Source organism: Mus caroli, chromosome 8 (genome assembly GCF_900094665.2).
Source record: "Mus caroli chromosome 8, CAROLI_EIJ_v1.1, whole genome shotgun sequence".
NCBI lineage: Eukaryota > Metazoa > Chordata > Mammalia > Rodentia > Muridae > Mus > Mus caroli.
Genome location: NC_034577.1, coordinates 34,280,364 through 34,297,094, shown reverse-complemented (window position 1 = coordinate 34,297,094; position 16,731 = coordinate 34,280,364). Strand labels below are relative to the sequence as shown.

General features: G+C 35.2%; 1 protein-coding gene across 2 annotated transcripts in view; it reads right to left on the bottom strand.

Moving 5' to 3' along the window:
- Micu3 (mitochondrial calcium uptake family member 3) overlaps window positions 1–16,731 on the bottom strand; it is a 76,705-nt gene that overhangs the window by 25,819 nt on the left and 34,155 nt on the right. Inside the window, exons 4-8 of one of the 2 annotated variants that reach the window (XM_021169879.2) lie at window positions 10,685–10,763; window positions 7,651–7,698; window positions 5,365–5,447; window positions 2,815–2,886; window positions 314–352 (exon numbers count right to left, since the gene is read on the bottom strand). In XM_021169879.2, the coding sequence (XP_021025538.1) occupies window positions 314–352; window positions 2,815–2,886; window positions 5,365–5,447; window positions 7,651–7,698; window positions 10,685–10,763 (321 nt within the window). The remainder of the gene's footprint in view (window positions 1–313; window positions 353–2,814; window positions 2,887–5,364; window positions 5,448–7,650; window positions 7,699–10,684; window positions 10,764–16,731) is intronic. The other variant, XM_029480397.1, reaches the window with a different exon arrangement.

Genomic DNA, 16,731 nt, shown 5'->3' with positions numbered 1-16,731 from the left:
TCATATATTGCTGAAAAATATAAAATTTCAATTACTTTACCAGAATGTCTGGTAAATGTTTACCAAATGTGGTGGTTGTTTACTCACATTTACTTTAGTTTATAAATATAAAACTAATAAAGATATACAACTGCTTTCTACATTTTGTTTCACATATCTAGAAATTCTGGCTTGATTGCATCTTATTGTATTTAACAAATTCCAATACACTTTAAATGGCATATACAGTTTTATATAAAGAAATAACATTATTCAATATATAACAGGTAAGGGATATATATATACATAAAAACATTTAAAGTATTGTACATACACTATTAGTAGGAGAATGGTATCCATAAAGTTGAAGACGCTGACATAGAGCACAAAGGGCCAAATGAAGTGTCACATTTCAGAATGAACCCAAGTATAGCAAAAGAAAAAAAGAAAAAGACGACAAAATAATCAATTAGGAAGGGCAAATCATTATGCTACATTCTCTATAAAGCACACATACAAGTGAGATAAATGTTAAAGATGAGTAGCAAAGTTTTTAAATTCAGTATAAATAAATGTTGACTGAGCTTGTAGCCTGTGTTCATTTCAGCCGTTTCACTGTACATGAAAGGACCGCTGCTGTGAGCAAGCAGTTCCTCGTGAGCGTGAGAGTGGAGGTGGGGCCGCTGGGCTCGCAGCAGGATGGATGTGGACAATGGGATGAGGCCCTGCCCTGGAACCCTATTCTTTGCTCTGCTCACCTGTGGAGCAGTAGTAACACTTACCTGCCAGGAATGACTTGGGGATACGGAGAGTACCACTCATTATGGTCTTAGCATAGACCTTAGAACAAAGTGTTCATTTCGGAGTTTTAATGGCATGGACGTATTTTAGAGTTTTGTTTGGATATGCTAATTTTCAGTTAAAGAAACCAGGAGGTTGTTATCAAGTCTATCAGCTAACATTGTTGATGTCTATTATATTTTTATAATTATGTATTATACCGGTAAGTAGCATTTTAACTCATTTAATCCTCATAAAATTACTGGTGGTGACAACGTTATTCTATTATTTCAATTGTAAATGTAAAAATACTGAGACAGAGAGAATAAGAATCTTACTGAGATCAACCACAAAGGTAATGCATCACAGAGGGAATATTCAAATCCTCTGGACCTGGCTCATGGGCCTGGCTTGCTTTCTCTTTGGGCTTAGTCTCATTTTTTACTATGAAATAAATTTTAGTTGTTTTAAGTTCAATCTAGTGTTTAGAATATGTGTACATGTATACTATCATTTCTATCAACTTGCCAAAACTATTTACATTTTAATTTTACTTGGTCGTCTCTAGTTGGACTAGTCAAAGTCAGTTCAGATTTGTATTGTTTAAAATACGACTAATGCACTGAAACCAAGGACTGCCATATCAAGGACGGTAATGAAGAATTGTAGAGGGCTGTGCTGCTGAATGGTGCTGTCAGGGAGAGGTCACTGAGAGGAACACCTGATAAAGACGTTACCTAATGAGCTTTGAGCAGGGCTATTTAAATTCACATCAACACCTCTGAGGACCTGTAGATTAATTACTGTAATGAGGTCATTCACATATATCAAGTTACATACAACTTATATGTTATTTTTACTTGTTCTTTAAAACTAAGTTGATTTCCCAATATATTTGCTAGGGAATATAAGACATATCACCTAGGATAAGGTCATATAATATAGATTTCATAATTTACTTAGACTTGCCGAATTAATCCAAATTAATGTGAATTACACCACTATTATGAAATGCTTGCTTTCAATGTATTTTACATTTCTTTGTATATTGTATCCTACAATTTGTATGTTTTTTTGTGCAATGTGTCTTACAATTCCTTTACCTTGGCTTTTGTATTGATACTGTAGCTTTCCCCACTATGTTATCTGACCTATATATTTTAGTAAATACTAATGACTAAAATTATATTTCTAATTAAGTATTTGTTACATGACAATGAAATGTACCATATTTTTGGTATTTAAATAGCAAATGAATAGATTAAGATGGATAAAAGTAGAGAATTCAGAGCAGGCCACCAAAGGTTGAAACTGTGACTTTGCCACTGAACAGGATTATAATTTTGCATAAGATACTTAAACTCTATAATGGTCGGTTTCCTTGTTTGACTGTGGGCAACAGGAGGATTGGTGGATAGATTAAATGCATGAAAAGAACATAGCCTTGTGCCTGATAGTAAGGGCTTAGGACCAATCTGTTATTTTGTCATTGTTGTTGCTTATGTGAGCTGGCCTGTGGTTAAGACTGAATTATTTGGGACAAATAAAATGAAGACTATAAAGATGAAATACTGTTAATTCTAACTTCAGAATGAGGCACTAACATGTAACCCAGGAGAAGAGTCTACACTATTTCTAAGAGATGCAGAAAGCCTACATCATTTCCTTATATTTACCATTCATTATATTACACTATCATTAAATTCACTTACAGAATTAAATCTTTGCATATTCACCTTTAAATTTTTACATGCATAATGATCTTATTAATCTATTATATGATATATACCCTTCATATCTCACAAATAACGACAGTATGGATGAAAATGATTTAATGAATATGATTGGGTACAGATACTTAATATCAATATTTAACATAAATATTGATATTGATATTGATGCATAAGATACTTAAATAATTATTCTACATTAAATCTTCAAAATGTTTGCAGTAAAGGAAACGATCCAAATTCTAAGTGTGACACTGTTTCAACAAGTACAAAATAATTCTCACCTGGAAAAACCCACCTGAAACCACTATAAAGTATTTCTTACCAGCATGGCACGTTTTTCTTCATCTCCTTTAGTTTCTCTCTTTTCATTTTTTTTCCTGAATATCTCCTGAAGCTATACAGAAAGAAATCAGGAATCAAATACCTACATATTACACTATACTAAGTATATCTTACACATAAACAAAGCAGTTTCAACATTTAAACTACTCTGTGTTTTATGATTGTATCATTTTTCACGGGAAAAACCATCTCCTTTGGTACTGGCAGTTCACAGTTATGTTAAAATGTATTGAATATTACAGTTTTACTTCATCTCTACAACACAAAGACACTGAGTCTGAGGCACACCCAGAAAGAGAGGAAACCTGGTGGGCTGTAAGGAGCACGGAAGCAGTCCTCACAGACTCTGGTTTGAGTCAGGCTTCTGTCTCAATGTTCTTGCAGTAGACTGGTCACCGACTCTACTGGTTCTAATTTGTTTATATAAGAATGGACATGATCACCTGTGAAGTTCCTGCACTCACTACTAACTGTACATGGTAGAGAAGAGACTGCTGGCATCATTTCTTAGATACATTAACTGTCTATAGCTCTTTTTTTTTTTTTTTTGTATTTGGAAAATAAGAAAACTGTATAGAGTGCTACATAAACTAAGTATCAAAACTAATTATCTAGTACTTTGCCTATTATACATAAGTGTTAGCTAGTGCTCCATTACCCATACTGTTTATAAATCTTTGAATTTCTGAGGTCTTCAATGGAAGCTTAATTCTGCTGCTTTTACTGTAGAGGCCATGATGTGCTTGTGCTCACAGGAAAGCACTAAGGGAATCAGGAATGTTAACCATCCAGGAATGTCTCTCTTCAAAGCTGGGAGTGGATGTGGCTAACAGCATGGTAGCTTCTGCGCCATCTGAATGGCTAGGCCACACTTGGTCCCCAGATTCTTACAAACAGGAGCAAAGGTGCTTTATAGCCTTGTGACCTTTATGCTATCTCTATGACCACAGCAGACACTCTTCCAGAGCCTTAAGGTGTCACATGTATCAATTTATAGAGCCTGTCTTTATGGAAGAAGTCATATGTACTTTACAAGTAGTTATACCTGATGTAGTTATACCTTAAGCTTTATTGTGCACACAGAATTGAGTTAATTATTACCGGGAAACTTTCCAAATTGTGCTGTGCTTTAATATGACTGAAATAAACCACCCCGTGTCAGACTCTGTCAGTCCTGTAGAATGGGACCTCCTTCCTGCCTCATGCCGGTCCTACTCTGCTGTCTGTGGTGTCTGCAGAAACTCCTCTAACACACATGGGTTTGTCAGTTTTCTGAATAGTTTGTTATTCTTGTCTGTAGAATCTGGATTGCAATCTCAACTCTATAACTTCCCCTTTTTGAGTTATTTCTTTTACTTTAGTGCATGAGTGTGTGTATGTGTGCACATGGACAGAGGGCAGCGGCCAACACTGGGTGTCTTCCTCAATCATCCCCCACTTAATTTCTTAAGATGTCTTGCCAAACCTGGAGCTGACATATTAGTTAGACTACTTGGCCAACAAGCCCCTGGGACCCTCCCATCTCTGCCTCCTCAGCAATGAGACTACGGTGCAGGCTGGCTATCTGTGTGGTGCTGGAGATCTGAACGCAGTCCTGCTTGGGCAGTGAGCACTTTACTGACGAGGCCGCCTGCACAGCACTGTGTACACTGAGAGTTGAGAGTCCAGTTACTCCTGTTTTCAGAGTCTCTGACACAGACAGGCAAACATCACACCTAGGGAAACACTACAGCAACCAAACAGAGCAGATTACAGCTCTAGGGCAACTGCAGCCCTTGCACAGAGTATATGGGAACAAACAGCAGGTGATGCATATGCCTCTGACTCCATCCCAGAAGCAGGCAACATCTCAAAAGACACGGGTACAGAATTCTTTCAGAAAGTGTGATCTCCAAAAGTCAGTGCTGATACAGAATATTTAGTCACATTATTTAGATAAACAGGCTTGTTATAAAATAAAATAGCTCTTTATGTAATCTTTTCTCTTACCTTTAAACAGAGGATATGAAAGAAATGAGAATAGAACATTGATATTATTGGCAGATTTTGCTACTCTAAGAAATAAATTAGTATTACTTTTTATTTCAGAAGAAGAAAAAGTATTTTGCCACAGAAACAGATGTAGGATACACAAGTAACAGACAAAGACTTGAAGGGGAGATGGGAAAAGGACAAAGCAACTAAAGACACTGTCAGATAAATGGTCACACAGGAGGAGCAGAGATCAAAGAAAAGGAAAGGAGCAGGAAGTGGTTAACTCTAAGGGACTGGGAATAAAAAGGGAAATGGGAAGATGAGTCCAAACTGATACAGACAAGTTCCTGTGGCAAAGGGCTGTGACAAAACCTGAGTATTAGCTGGAAAGACATAATCTCAGGACTGCCTTTTTCCCATCGAGTCCAAACATCGGACTAGAGTCATCTTTAAACACTCAATATAACTTACATTTCTGTAAGTCTTAACACAAAACATAACAATGTAAGGGAGCAATATTTAATTATTAGGAAAATGCAGCATATAATGTACATACCACCAAAAATTCTTTTTTATCCACCATCTCATTTCCGTCAGTGTCAAACATGTTGAAAGCTATTCTAAAACCTGCATGGGGCTCTGCCAGAAAAAACAACAAACAAAAAAACCAGAACAAGTTTTCATAAGATGGAAGAAATACTTAAAAGTACAAAATCCATGCATTCAACAGTTAGATACATACACTGAACAAAATAAATGCAAAATAATATATTAGTATAAGTTACATAGAGTGAGAGCTATTTTGAAGAATACGTATTTCTGCTTTATGTACTGCAGACTCAGTACAGTAAGCTTGCTAAGTACCTATTACTTATTGCACTGTGTTAAAGGAAATATCTGACAACTGTCCCTCTAAAAATAAATATTCTGCTTATTTGTTAACAAAGACAAACATGAGGTCACTGCACTTGGTTTCTTTTTAAATTGAACTATGTTCAACTACTTGGAGTGGCAAAAGGAATAAAGATATAACACAATGTACCAGTTCCAATTCTTTAGAAAAACCTAAATGAAATCACCTGGGATAAATGTGCTCATGAGAGGGTACAGATTTGGGGTTAAATTTTTAGAAGCTTGAAAAGGCAGAAGGTTTTATAAAATGTGTGAGTGTGTAATCCCAGGCCTTCCAATACCCACGTATCAGGACTCTTTGAGAAACACTATCATGCTTATGAATTGACTTAATTCTATGAGCTTTTTGAAGTCCCATACGTTTTCTTTATCTTTGTTTTCTTTTTCTTTTTTTAAATATCTAGAGTGTAAACAAGAAAATCTGGAGAAGAAAAGCATCCTTCAGGGAGGAGGTCAATGACGTTTTTAAGAAAAGACTTGACCTTTGTCCTTCAAAATGGCTAGCAAAAATCTGAATGCCCCATCTCCAAGAAAACTGAGCAGCCTGAGGAAATCCTTCTGAAGAAGCGGCTGGCCCTACTTTGCTACCCATCAGAGCTGTCTCTGGGAATAACCAAGGGAAGCCACTGCTTCATGATAACTTGCTTTTTATAAGGATTTTAGGATTCTGCACTTACTGTTATTATCTTTCACAAATACTAACACCACAACAAAATCTTTTAAAAGATTTTGAAAAAGTATATGAATATATGTAAAATAAGTCTCATCAACTAATTGGTATCATCAACTAATTTTCAAGCCAGATCAATCTCAGGTGGCCCTACTCTGAATGGCAGAATGCTTGTTTTTCAACACTAAGATTTTTTTCTCATTATGACAGAATAAACAACATGAGAGAAAATAAAAGATACTTTTTGACATATATTTGCATTCACACCCCTCTTTCTGCTGCTACATCATTCATAACTAGCACAGTAGTGTAAACTTTCTAAGCACAGAAACAGGATTTTAAAGTGAGTTTTACTAGTGCTCATTTGTATACATCTCCAGACTTTATCATCTGAAATTTCCTAAAGTCAATTCTTCCTTGTTTGTTTGGTTTTTTTTCCATCCACCAATTATTTTCCTAAAGGACACCGTGAATAAGACATTGTTTGTGACACAGATGGTCCAAAAGAAGGTAGCATTTTGACACTGCAGACCTTCCACAGCAGAGTGGAAAGACTGACCTTGTAAAACATAATTTCAAATAATCTAAATAATCTGAAGAAAATAAAACATGACAAAAAGATTAAAAGAGAAGGCAAGAGAGCTACTGAAGAGGACTCTTGTGTTTTGAAAGGAAGCCTGAATGATGCACTCCCAGGAAAGGGCAGACAATACCGCACTCAGAGAATGGATTTCCTCTGTGGGAAGGAGTCCCACAATTAAAGGCCTGGGGGCCGAAGCACAGTGAGTACAGCATGCAATTCCATCTACTGAGAAACTGAACCCAAGGCTTTAGTAAGCCTGCCACGTATTTCATAAATACTATTCCATGTGCCAGAGAGAACACACCACTGCAGTGGATAGATAGGAGGTTAAGGGACTCAAACTTATTACTCTTTCACATTATACTTGCAGAAAACCTGGCTTAAATGTATATAATACAAACTTGATAGAATAAATTCTGACCTTTACGGTCTCATGTAGCTGGTACTCCAAAGAGTTACATATTTATAATTAATGAACATTTTATTATTGTCAGAAGCCAAGTATGTAGGTTTTTGACTGTTACAGTGTTATACTTAACATTTTCTTGTGATATTTAGGTATAAATTTGTAAAAGAGCCAATATACACATAAGGTAACTTACAATAATATGCTAAGAAAGATTTTTAGGGTCATAAGGAAAAATACAGATAGAAATAATTTTAATGAGTATACTTACTTGTTAAAATACATAAAAGAAAAAGATATTCTGTGTAAGAAATCACACCTAGAAGAAAACAGTATCAATTATGCTTGAAAAATGTTAACTTATCTGTGACATATATCAAAGTAAAATAATGTCTACAATAAAAACTATGACTGATTTAGTTTTAATGCATATGCTAAATATTGTTTTAAATGAGACTACATATAATATCATTGCAAAAGTAGCAAAATTCATTTTATTTAAATTGTTACATGTGCCTCTTTAAAAATTCTAAGGAAGTTTTCATTCATGATAGATATATTGGCAGCAAAGGTTTGTTTATTAATTTATTTACTGTTAGTGTTTATTTATAGCTTATATTTTAAACTTGTTACTTGTTACTATATGAAACTAACATAAGGAGGTCAGAAATGCAATGAAGAACTTAGTCACTTTTAGTGACACTGGAATAAAAATTGACACTTGTTTAGAACTTTGATGTGTAACATTTAAAACTAAAACCTTACACTTACCTTTTTTCCCGTCAAATGATCATTTGCTACTTTGTAACAGCTTTTATCCCTGATTGACTCTAAGAGTTTTCCCCAGAGGCCTTACTTTCTGTTTTCTGCATCATGAATTCTCTGTACCCTGTAATTGCAAGTTTCACCAAGAATTTGTATGAAGTAAATAAATACACACGCTGTTCCTGCACTCTTCACTACTCTTTATGCTTAATTGACCAAGAAAAGACTGAAAGAATTAAGTTCAGGAATAAGTCTACAGTACTTCCCTAGATTGCAGTCACTCTTGATGTTTGGTAAAAGGTATGGGGGAAAAAAAAACATTAAATACATTGTGGTCTTTAGATCTCCGCTTATCTGATGTTCTTCAAGGCTGCACTACTGTTTGTTACAGAACAAAGAGACTAGGAGTCACTGTGAGGTAGTCTGTCACAGACATGAAGGGAACTACCCGAGAAGCTCTGAAAGCACTCTGTCTTGTTTATTCTAGAATATTGTTACCTATAGTCAGATAGTTGTGGATGACTGCAATGAATGTTATGGGAGAAAGATTCTCAAATGGTCGACGGCTGTAAAGACACAATTATTTAAGAGTTCTCTTACCACTCTGAGTCACTTAGAGGATGACAAACTACTATAGCTAATATAAAGAACTTTTATAATGCCATATAATTGATAATTAATTCAAGGTTTCCCTCATTCAGGATTACTTAAGGGAGGAATCCTTGAATGCAGAGGGTCATGGCCAGCATTTGTCTATAGGGCCACCTGCCTACTGAGCACATAGGAAGGGAGAAAAAAAAGTGATATAATTAAATGAAAATGGTCAAGGAAAGAGAAAATACTGCTGAAGATGAACTATAGATTCATAGTTCTTCCTAACTATAAACATATAAAACCAGAAGAAAATTAGAAGATCAATCCTTTGATTTACTTAAGGCCACCCAGGACAAAAAAACAAAACAAAACAAAACAAAACAAAACAAAACAAAACAAAACAAAACAAAACTGAAGTCAAATACTACTAATACAATAATGGTACGGCTTTAAAGGTAAAGGGTAAAGAAGACACAACTACATGACAGTAGTCAGGAGGCTCAGGACGTAGGGTTTTAAGTTCACGTACAGCCTTGAGCAGTTTGGAGAGCCCCCTGTCTTGAAGAGTGGCAAGAAAGGGAGAAGAATTGACAATTAGGTTCTAAAAATTAGGTTTTCAACTAAAATTTTAAAGAACTTCCTCAAAAGCATGACATCATTACATTACTACACTTCTTGATCTATTATGTTTTCCTGTTACATACTGCTGTTATAAGAAGTTGCTTAATATTTTTTTTTACTAAGTAATAGCTAAGAAGATAAAATCCTTTAAAAATATTTAGTATCTTTAAATATTTAGCTTTAAAAATTTGCCACCATTTAATCTTCATATACATCTAACAAGCTAGCTCTAAACTTTTAGACCCTGGTTTAGCCTTTTCTCAGGGAAAACGGATTTCCTTCCTCTGTGCATTTGGTTTTCTTGTTTTTGTTCTCAATTATATTTGGTCCAATCTATATTTTCTTATAAGATATATTAAGGTAAAATAGTTAAAATTCATTACATTTATCTATTCCCTTTGAGCTTTAAACACCCCCAATACTATTATCTCATTCTAAAATATGAATAAATTTTCTAAGAATATGTTTGTTTGTGAGATAAATATTTGCTATGGAGTCTAGTTTGGCTTCAGACTCAAAAAAATCCTCCTTCTTCGGGCTCTAGAGTAGCTGAGATTAGTGAAACATACCACCATGCCCACTTCTCCAAGGACTATTTTAATGTACTCGAGCCCAGTATTAAATCCTAGTTTAAAAGAGATGTTCACAAAAAAGACACATGACTTTCATTCAGATTACACATGAAAAAACAAGACTTTTTGCTTTTTTCTTTTAATGGAGGCAATCAAGTAACACAGGATAGCCTTGAACCTATTATGTAGCCAAGGCTAGCTGTATATATCTGGTCTTGCATTCGCCTTCCCAACACTGGGCTTATAGACATGAGCCATGATATGTAGATATGCCCCATAATTTGAGAACAAGCCAATGTCCACATGACCAACTACCTTATGGATACAGAGACAGGAAGCTTTTACAGTGAGTGTTGTTTTGTGTAGTCATTAACTGAAGAAATAACTGTTAATTCTCTAGAAGCAAAGTGGAGAAAACTAGTATTTGAATATCTAATATTTTTAAAAAGTACTTTCTATTATAAAAATGCTTTTCAGTATGGTTAAAAATAATGAAGCTAAAGAGGTGATGAAATATATATATGTATATTTGTGTGTGTATATCATGATAACATAGTTCTTAATTATACTACACCAAAATAACATTACTAAAATGGAATCCTCTGTATTTGGTGGTATATATATATATGTGTGTGTGTGTGTGTATATATCATTAAACATATAATATATATTTATTAAACGTATATTTATAAACACATGCAGTTTTAAATCCACGTCAATTCTAAAATGCATAGTCACGTAAGATTAGCTTACCTCTTTCTTTAAGATTTCGAAAAAGCTTTGATGATCCCTTCCAAACTGGTGGAGTTTCTGAGAGCATCTGACTTAATTCCTACAAAAGAAAGATTGGAATACTGATTAGCAGTCAAATCACTTTCTTACAACATGAATCTTAAAAAAATGTAAGCATCCTTTCCAGGAAATTCTCCATTAAATGATCAGAAATTTAACATTAAACATCGTATTCAGTACCTATGCTTCATTCCACCACAATATGCGCCTGTAACATAAATGTAAATAAATTTATAAAATAAATAGTAAAGATGCTGTATGAAACTTAATTAGAGCTATTCAAAACTTGAGATAAATTTCCTAACTAGATGCATATAGCCAAGATGACGAGGTTAAGACAGAACAGCAGCTTGGGTTCTGAGGCAGGAACGAAGGGACTGTATGTAGATATCACCATTACAGTCAGGTGACCAGCTGGATCCACAGTCATCTTTGTTGCTTGCCTGGATTTATCTTAGTTTGAATATGCTGGGAATGAATAGAGAACTTTAATGGTGACTTAATCTTAATACTGTGATCCATCCAATAGCTGACTGTGAGCCTCCATTGTTTGCTAGGCCCCGGCATAGTTTCACAAGAGACAGCTATATCAGGGTCCTTTCAGCAAAATCTTGCTAGTGTATGCAATGGTGTCAGCGTTTGGAGGCTGATTATGGGATGGATCCCCGGGTATGGCAGTCTCTAGATGGTCCATCCTTTCGTCTCAGCTCCAAACTTTGTCTCTGTAATTCCTTCCATGAGCCCCCAATGGAGGAGCTAGAGAAAGTACCCAAGGAGCTAAAGGGATCTGCAACCCTATAGGTGGAACAATATGAACTAACCAGTACCCCCCGGAGTTCGTGTCTCTAGCTGCATAGGTATCAGAAGATGGCCTAGTCGGCCATCAGTGGAAAGAGAGGCCCATTGGACTTGCAAACTTTATATGCCTCACAGTACGAGGAATGCCAGGGCCAAGAAGTGGGAGTGGTTGGGTAGGGGGGTAGGGTACGGGGGACTTTTGGGATAGCATTGGAAATGTAAATGAAGAAAATACCTTAAAAATAATAAAAAGAATCTTTATACTGGGTAAAATGGGAATATTGACTTACACTCACTCATCTTTCTATAAGTAAATTATCGCTGCTGATGAGAAATTATTTGAGAATTTAAACAGTTGAATTATTGCTTATATAAGAATATTAGAATATATTATTACATATTCTACAACAAATAAAAATAACAAAGCAACAACTATAATATGGTTGACTGTGAAGAAAACCAGTGAAAAGATTTGGTAAAATAATGAAATAATTTGAAGCTAAAAACTACTTTTCTCAGTAACATGTTTTTAGTAACCCATTTTTAATGTAGAAACCACTTCTATCTCTAGATCTTTTCTTTATTTACTACACTGTTTCCACTACTACGGGTTTCCTATCGTCCTGATGTCATCCAGAAGCTTACAGAACTGCACAGTGGCCTTTCCTCTCTGTTTGTTTTGTTTTGTTTTGTTTTGAAGACAGGGTTTCTCTGTATAGCTCTGGCTGTCCTGGCACTCACTCTGCAGACCAGGCTGTTCTCGAACTCAGAAATCTGCCTGCCTCTGCCTCCCCAGTGTTGGGATTAAAGGTGTGCGCCACCATGCCCGGCAGCCTTTCCTTCCTGAACTAGCTCAGGTCTTTTTCAGATTTCCAGGTGATTTCTGTGCACATTCAAGTTTGAGAATACTTCAAACAGACTTTTTTCATAAGTGGAATCTAGAAGGTTCTCTGTGTCATTTATAAACAGTATTTTTAAATGTAAAACTGAGGTATCAGAAAATTAAGGTATCCATGGGATGTGAAAAGCAGGCCATTCCTAGGGGCCTTATGGACTCCTAATACTCATGTGTATTCAGTTCCTGCCTGGAGCTGTATTTACACTACAAGTAACAGATGCTGCACGACATGAGCAGGGTCTGAGAGGGGACCATGGCAAACAGGTAAGACAGCAGAGCAGGCGGGAATGAGAATGAGAAACTGGGATGTTTGCCATTCAGACAAAACTAAAAAATGTCACAGCAAGGAATTAAGGAAAGCTTCAATACATTTTACATAATTAAATTTGTAAAAGTCTTCAATACATTTTACATAATTGAATTTGTTGTAAAAATATTATTTTCCCACTACAACTATGTCCCCTAATCTGTGTTCTGATTTTAAAAATCAATTACCTTTGTCAAGGGTCCCCCATTACATGATTAACAATGAACTCATAATAGCTCATTTAATTCTACTAAGCAATTCTCATACATATTTTAACTTAAACCTAAACTGGATAAGTAATTTGCCTGTTAAGCACATAGTAGTAAATTATAGAAAATGATACTCCAAGAAGTTGTTTTTCTTTTTAATTAAAAAACATTTTACCATTTACTAAAAGCTTTGTATATCCACTCATGCTGGGAATTTGTTTCCTCATCCTCAACGCCTATCTTTTCTACATATTCCTGTGCTACACAAAATGAATCTGGCCTTTGTCTCCAGCTCCTGGGAGGAAGATGCAATCCATGAGTCAAGCTTCAGTGTTCATTAAAGAACTACTGAACGTGGGGCTTGGTCACCAGAAGAAGGGTGGGAGCCAGGAGACAGAGACTGGGAGGCAAAAACACGGTCAAGCATTTCATCACTTACAACTCAGAAATAAAACCCAAGGCAAGTCTAGTCACCATGCTCAAGATGCTGGGGGCATGGCAAACCCTGCTCCTCATGGGGAGGGCAGACACTGTCAGTGTGCTCCCAGGTCTAATGCTTTAGCTCCTCACTTAGGTTGGCTTAGTTTATGTTCTTTATCAGTAATTACAACCACAGCCTTTTCTAAGTTCCATATGCCATTTCAGTAAATCATTAAACCAAATGGGAACTTTAGGAAAGTCCTGAAACTATGATGAGTAAGGTAAGAAGTATGGTGGCCGGGAGACCTCTGAGCCTGTGGTACATATCAGAAAAGAGAGCAGTCTTCAAACTACGGAGTCAGACACTAACTCTGGGGTGTCCAATGTCAGAATTACACTGAATATTGAAAGTAGGGAACAAATACACAGTTGCTAAACTAATTTTACTTTCCTAATGTTATAGGTGTTTTTAAAATTCTTACATAATTTTCTTAAGTATAGTTTTTTTTAATCAAAGTGCATGCCTCCATTTGCTCCAGGAAAATTATAGGTTCAGAAAAGAAAAATAACATTCAAAGACAAACCAAACTTCCATTTTATTTAATATTCTTTTATTGAACCCTCTTATAGACATTTTACACAGCACTTTATTATTGTAAATGTTAAATCTTTACTCTCTAAATACTGCTTTATACTTTACTCCTTGCTTTTTTACATAATATGGACATATCTTTATGCCAATTAGCCTTAATTTTGATATTAATGCCTATAAAGTAGCTGTTTATAACAGCACTTTTAAAAGTCAGCTGTTTACATTTTTAAAATACTAAGGACACAAAAGATGTTTGTCTGTATTATATTCATCAATGTTTATTTATTAATGTAAAAACAAAGAATCAAAAATATAAGTATACACAACCATACATTGGATCTTTTGCCAAGAGTGAGGGCATCACTCATCAGACAGTCCTTAGAGAACTCTTCTGAGACGACCTCTGAGAGGATGAGTGGGAGTAGAGCAGACAGCTTCTCAGTCAGGACAATTAATTTCCTAGGTCCTAGAATTCAGCAATCCTCCCACCTGCTGTTGCTCCGCCATATCTGTTGGGTCTAAAGCTGGATACATACACTCTAACACACTTATTTATTTGTACTACTATGTTTTCTATGGTATGTATGCTGGTTTACAATTATTTGATTCATTTCCCCAGTGACAACACTGGTTTTCTAATTTTTTTCTCTTACACTCACTGTTATAGGAGACATGAACAATAGGTATAAACATTTAAACATTTCTGTAGCATATATACCTATAAACAGGATCTCATACATACTTTGTAAATTTCATCAGCCATTACCAAATTCTTCCCCAAAGTGAAGAAAGACATCATCTGTCTTTTTGGTTGGTTCCTTCACACCCTTGTTCATTACTGACACATTCTTGAAGCTAGCCATGTGCTGGGTGTGAAATAGAACATACTGCTTTAATGTGCACGTCTTGATTACCAGTGAGTTAAACCCCTTTATATGTACTTACTAGCTACTCAAGCTATGGCTGTCCGTTTGTTTCCTATTGAGATGATTATCTTTTTAATATCAACTTACTCCAGTTCTAGAGGACTAGAAGATCCTCTTTTAAAGTTGTTTTTGGATAATAAATTACAAAAACATTTTCCCATGCATCAAGTATCTTTTAGTGTTGTTAGTGAAAGTTTAAATATTTAATTTAGTAAAATTTGCCAGTAATTTCCTTTGATTTCATATATCTTGTCTAAAAAGACCATGTTGTGTGTTTTTCAATTTTAATCATAAATAAAAACACAATATTAAAACCAAACCAAACCAAAAACCCAACTGACACTGAGAACTTGGATATTACTCTTGGAGATTTCTTGCTCCTCCAGGTAACAAGTCTATATTTATTATGTCACTCTTTAAACATTTTTTTGAGTTGGGGCATTATAGACTTCTTTTAAGAGTTAGATAAAAGCTTTTGACATTTACTCTATCAACCATAACAATATTTATTTTTCAAAACAATTATTTTCTTTAGTGGGTACAAGTATCAATCAATCCCTTTCTTAAGGGAGTGAGCCTCCCTTTTCAGTAGAAGACTCTCCCTAATTGTACATTTGGGTCTAACCTATCCCACACATGGAAAGCATGATACTCAGTCCTGGTCTTTCAGCTAAGCTGTACCTATGGGGAGAGTTTACTTTTTTTCTTTGAAATTCTAAGGTGGTAGGACTTGAGACTTGGGTGCATGGAAATTGTCATTTTTATTACATTTTGAAAGCAACTGAGAAGGCACAACTGTAAGAAAAGCATGTCTGGGTGTCCCCTGCACCGCTGGCATTCTGATGGCAAGGACTGAGAAGCTCAGCTGCTGCCACTGTACTCTTCTCCCGCACAAGGAAACAACTGTCATTCTGTAGAGTGCTCCCAAATCAAGACAGCTTCAGTTCTGGACCCCAGCTAGGTTTATATGAATTGAGGTATACTCCTGAGAATTAATAAGGGTAAAAAATATAATTAAAGGCAAAGACAAAATGAGCATCTCCAATTCTATTTCCCAGTTCCCTAGAACTTCTTAACTCTCTTCATTACTTCTGAGTGAGAAGACATTATTTGGTACTAACAACCATTGATATGTTAATATTTATGGGTGTTTATAATTACAACCAACTGTTCAGTAGACTATAAACTTACTTATATATCTCTGACAGTATTTGATATATAATACTTATTTAAAAATAATCACCATATATGTGAATGAATCACTAGTAAAAACTGAACATTACTGGTATATATGCTGTTAGGAATACTGTATTTTTACAAAGTTGAAATGATTTTCTCTAGTACATAATTACAGTGCTATATTATGATGTGTTTATTCTTCTAAGCCTATGAAATATTCTATGAAGAGTAAAGTTACTAACCATGGTGCTTGGAAGAAAAAAACCCACAAACCCATCTGTAATAGCTTTTATGTATGGTGGTGGGTTCTGAGGATAGAACCCCCATAGAAAGCGCATTATTCTTACACATAATTGGGGCATCAGTCTGTTTTCCACTGATTTACAGATCTTCCCTAATATGCCCAGACCTGCTTCTAGATTATTCTAATACCTATTACTCTTTTATCTTTATCTAGTTTAAAAAAATCCTTGTAATGATACAATGTTATTTTAGTTAGCAATCTATTATTAACCTTTATCACTCTTCTAATAATATGATTCCTTGCTCTCATCTCTATCACCTCATTATTTCCTTTTCAAAACCATTCTAAATATTTTAGAGTTCTTACTCAAATGTTTTTTTTTTTAAGACTTATTTATTTATTATATGTAAGTACACTGTAGCTGTCTTCAGACAC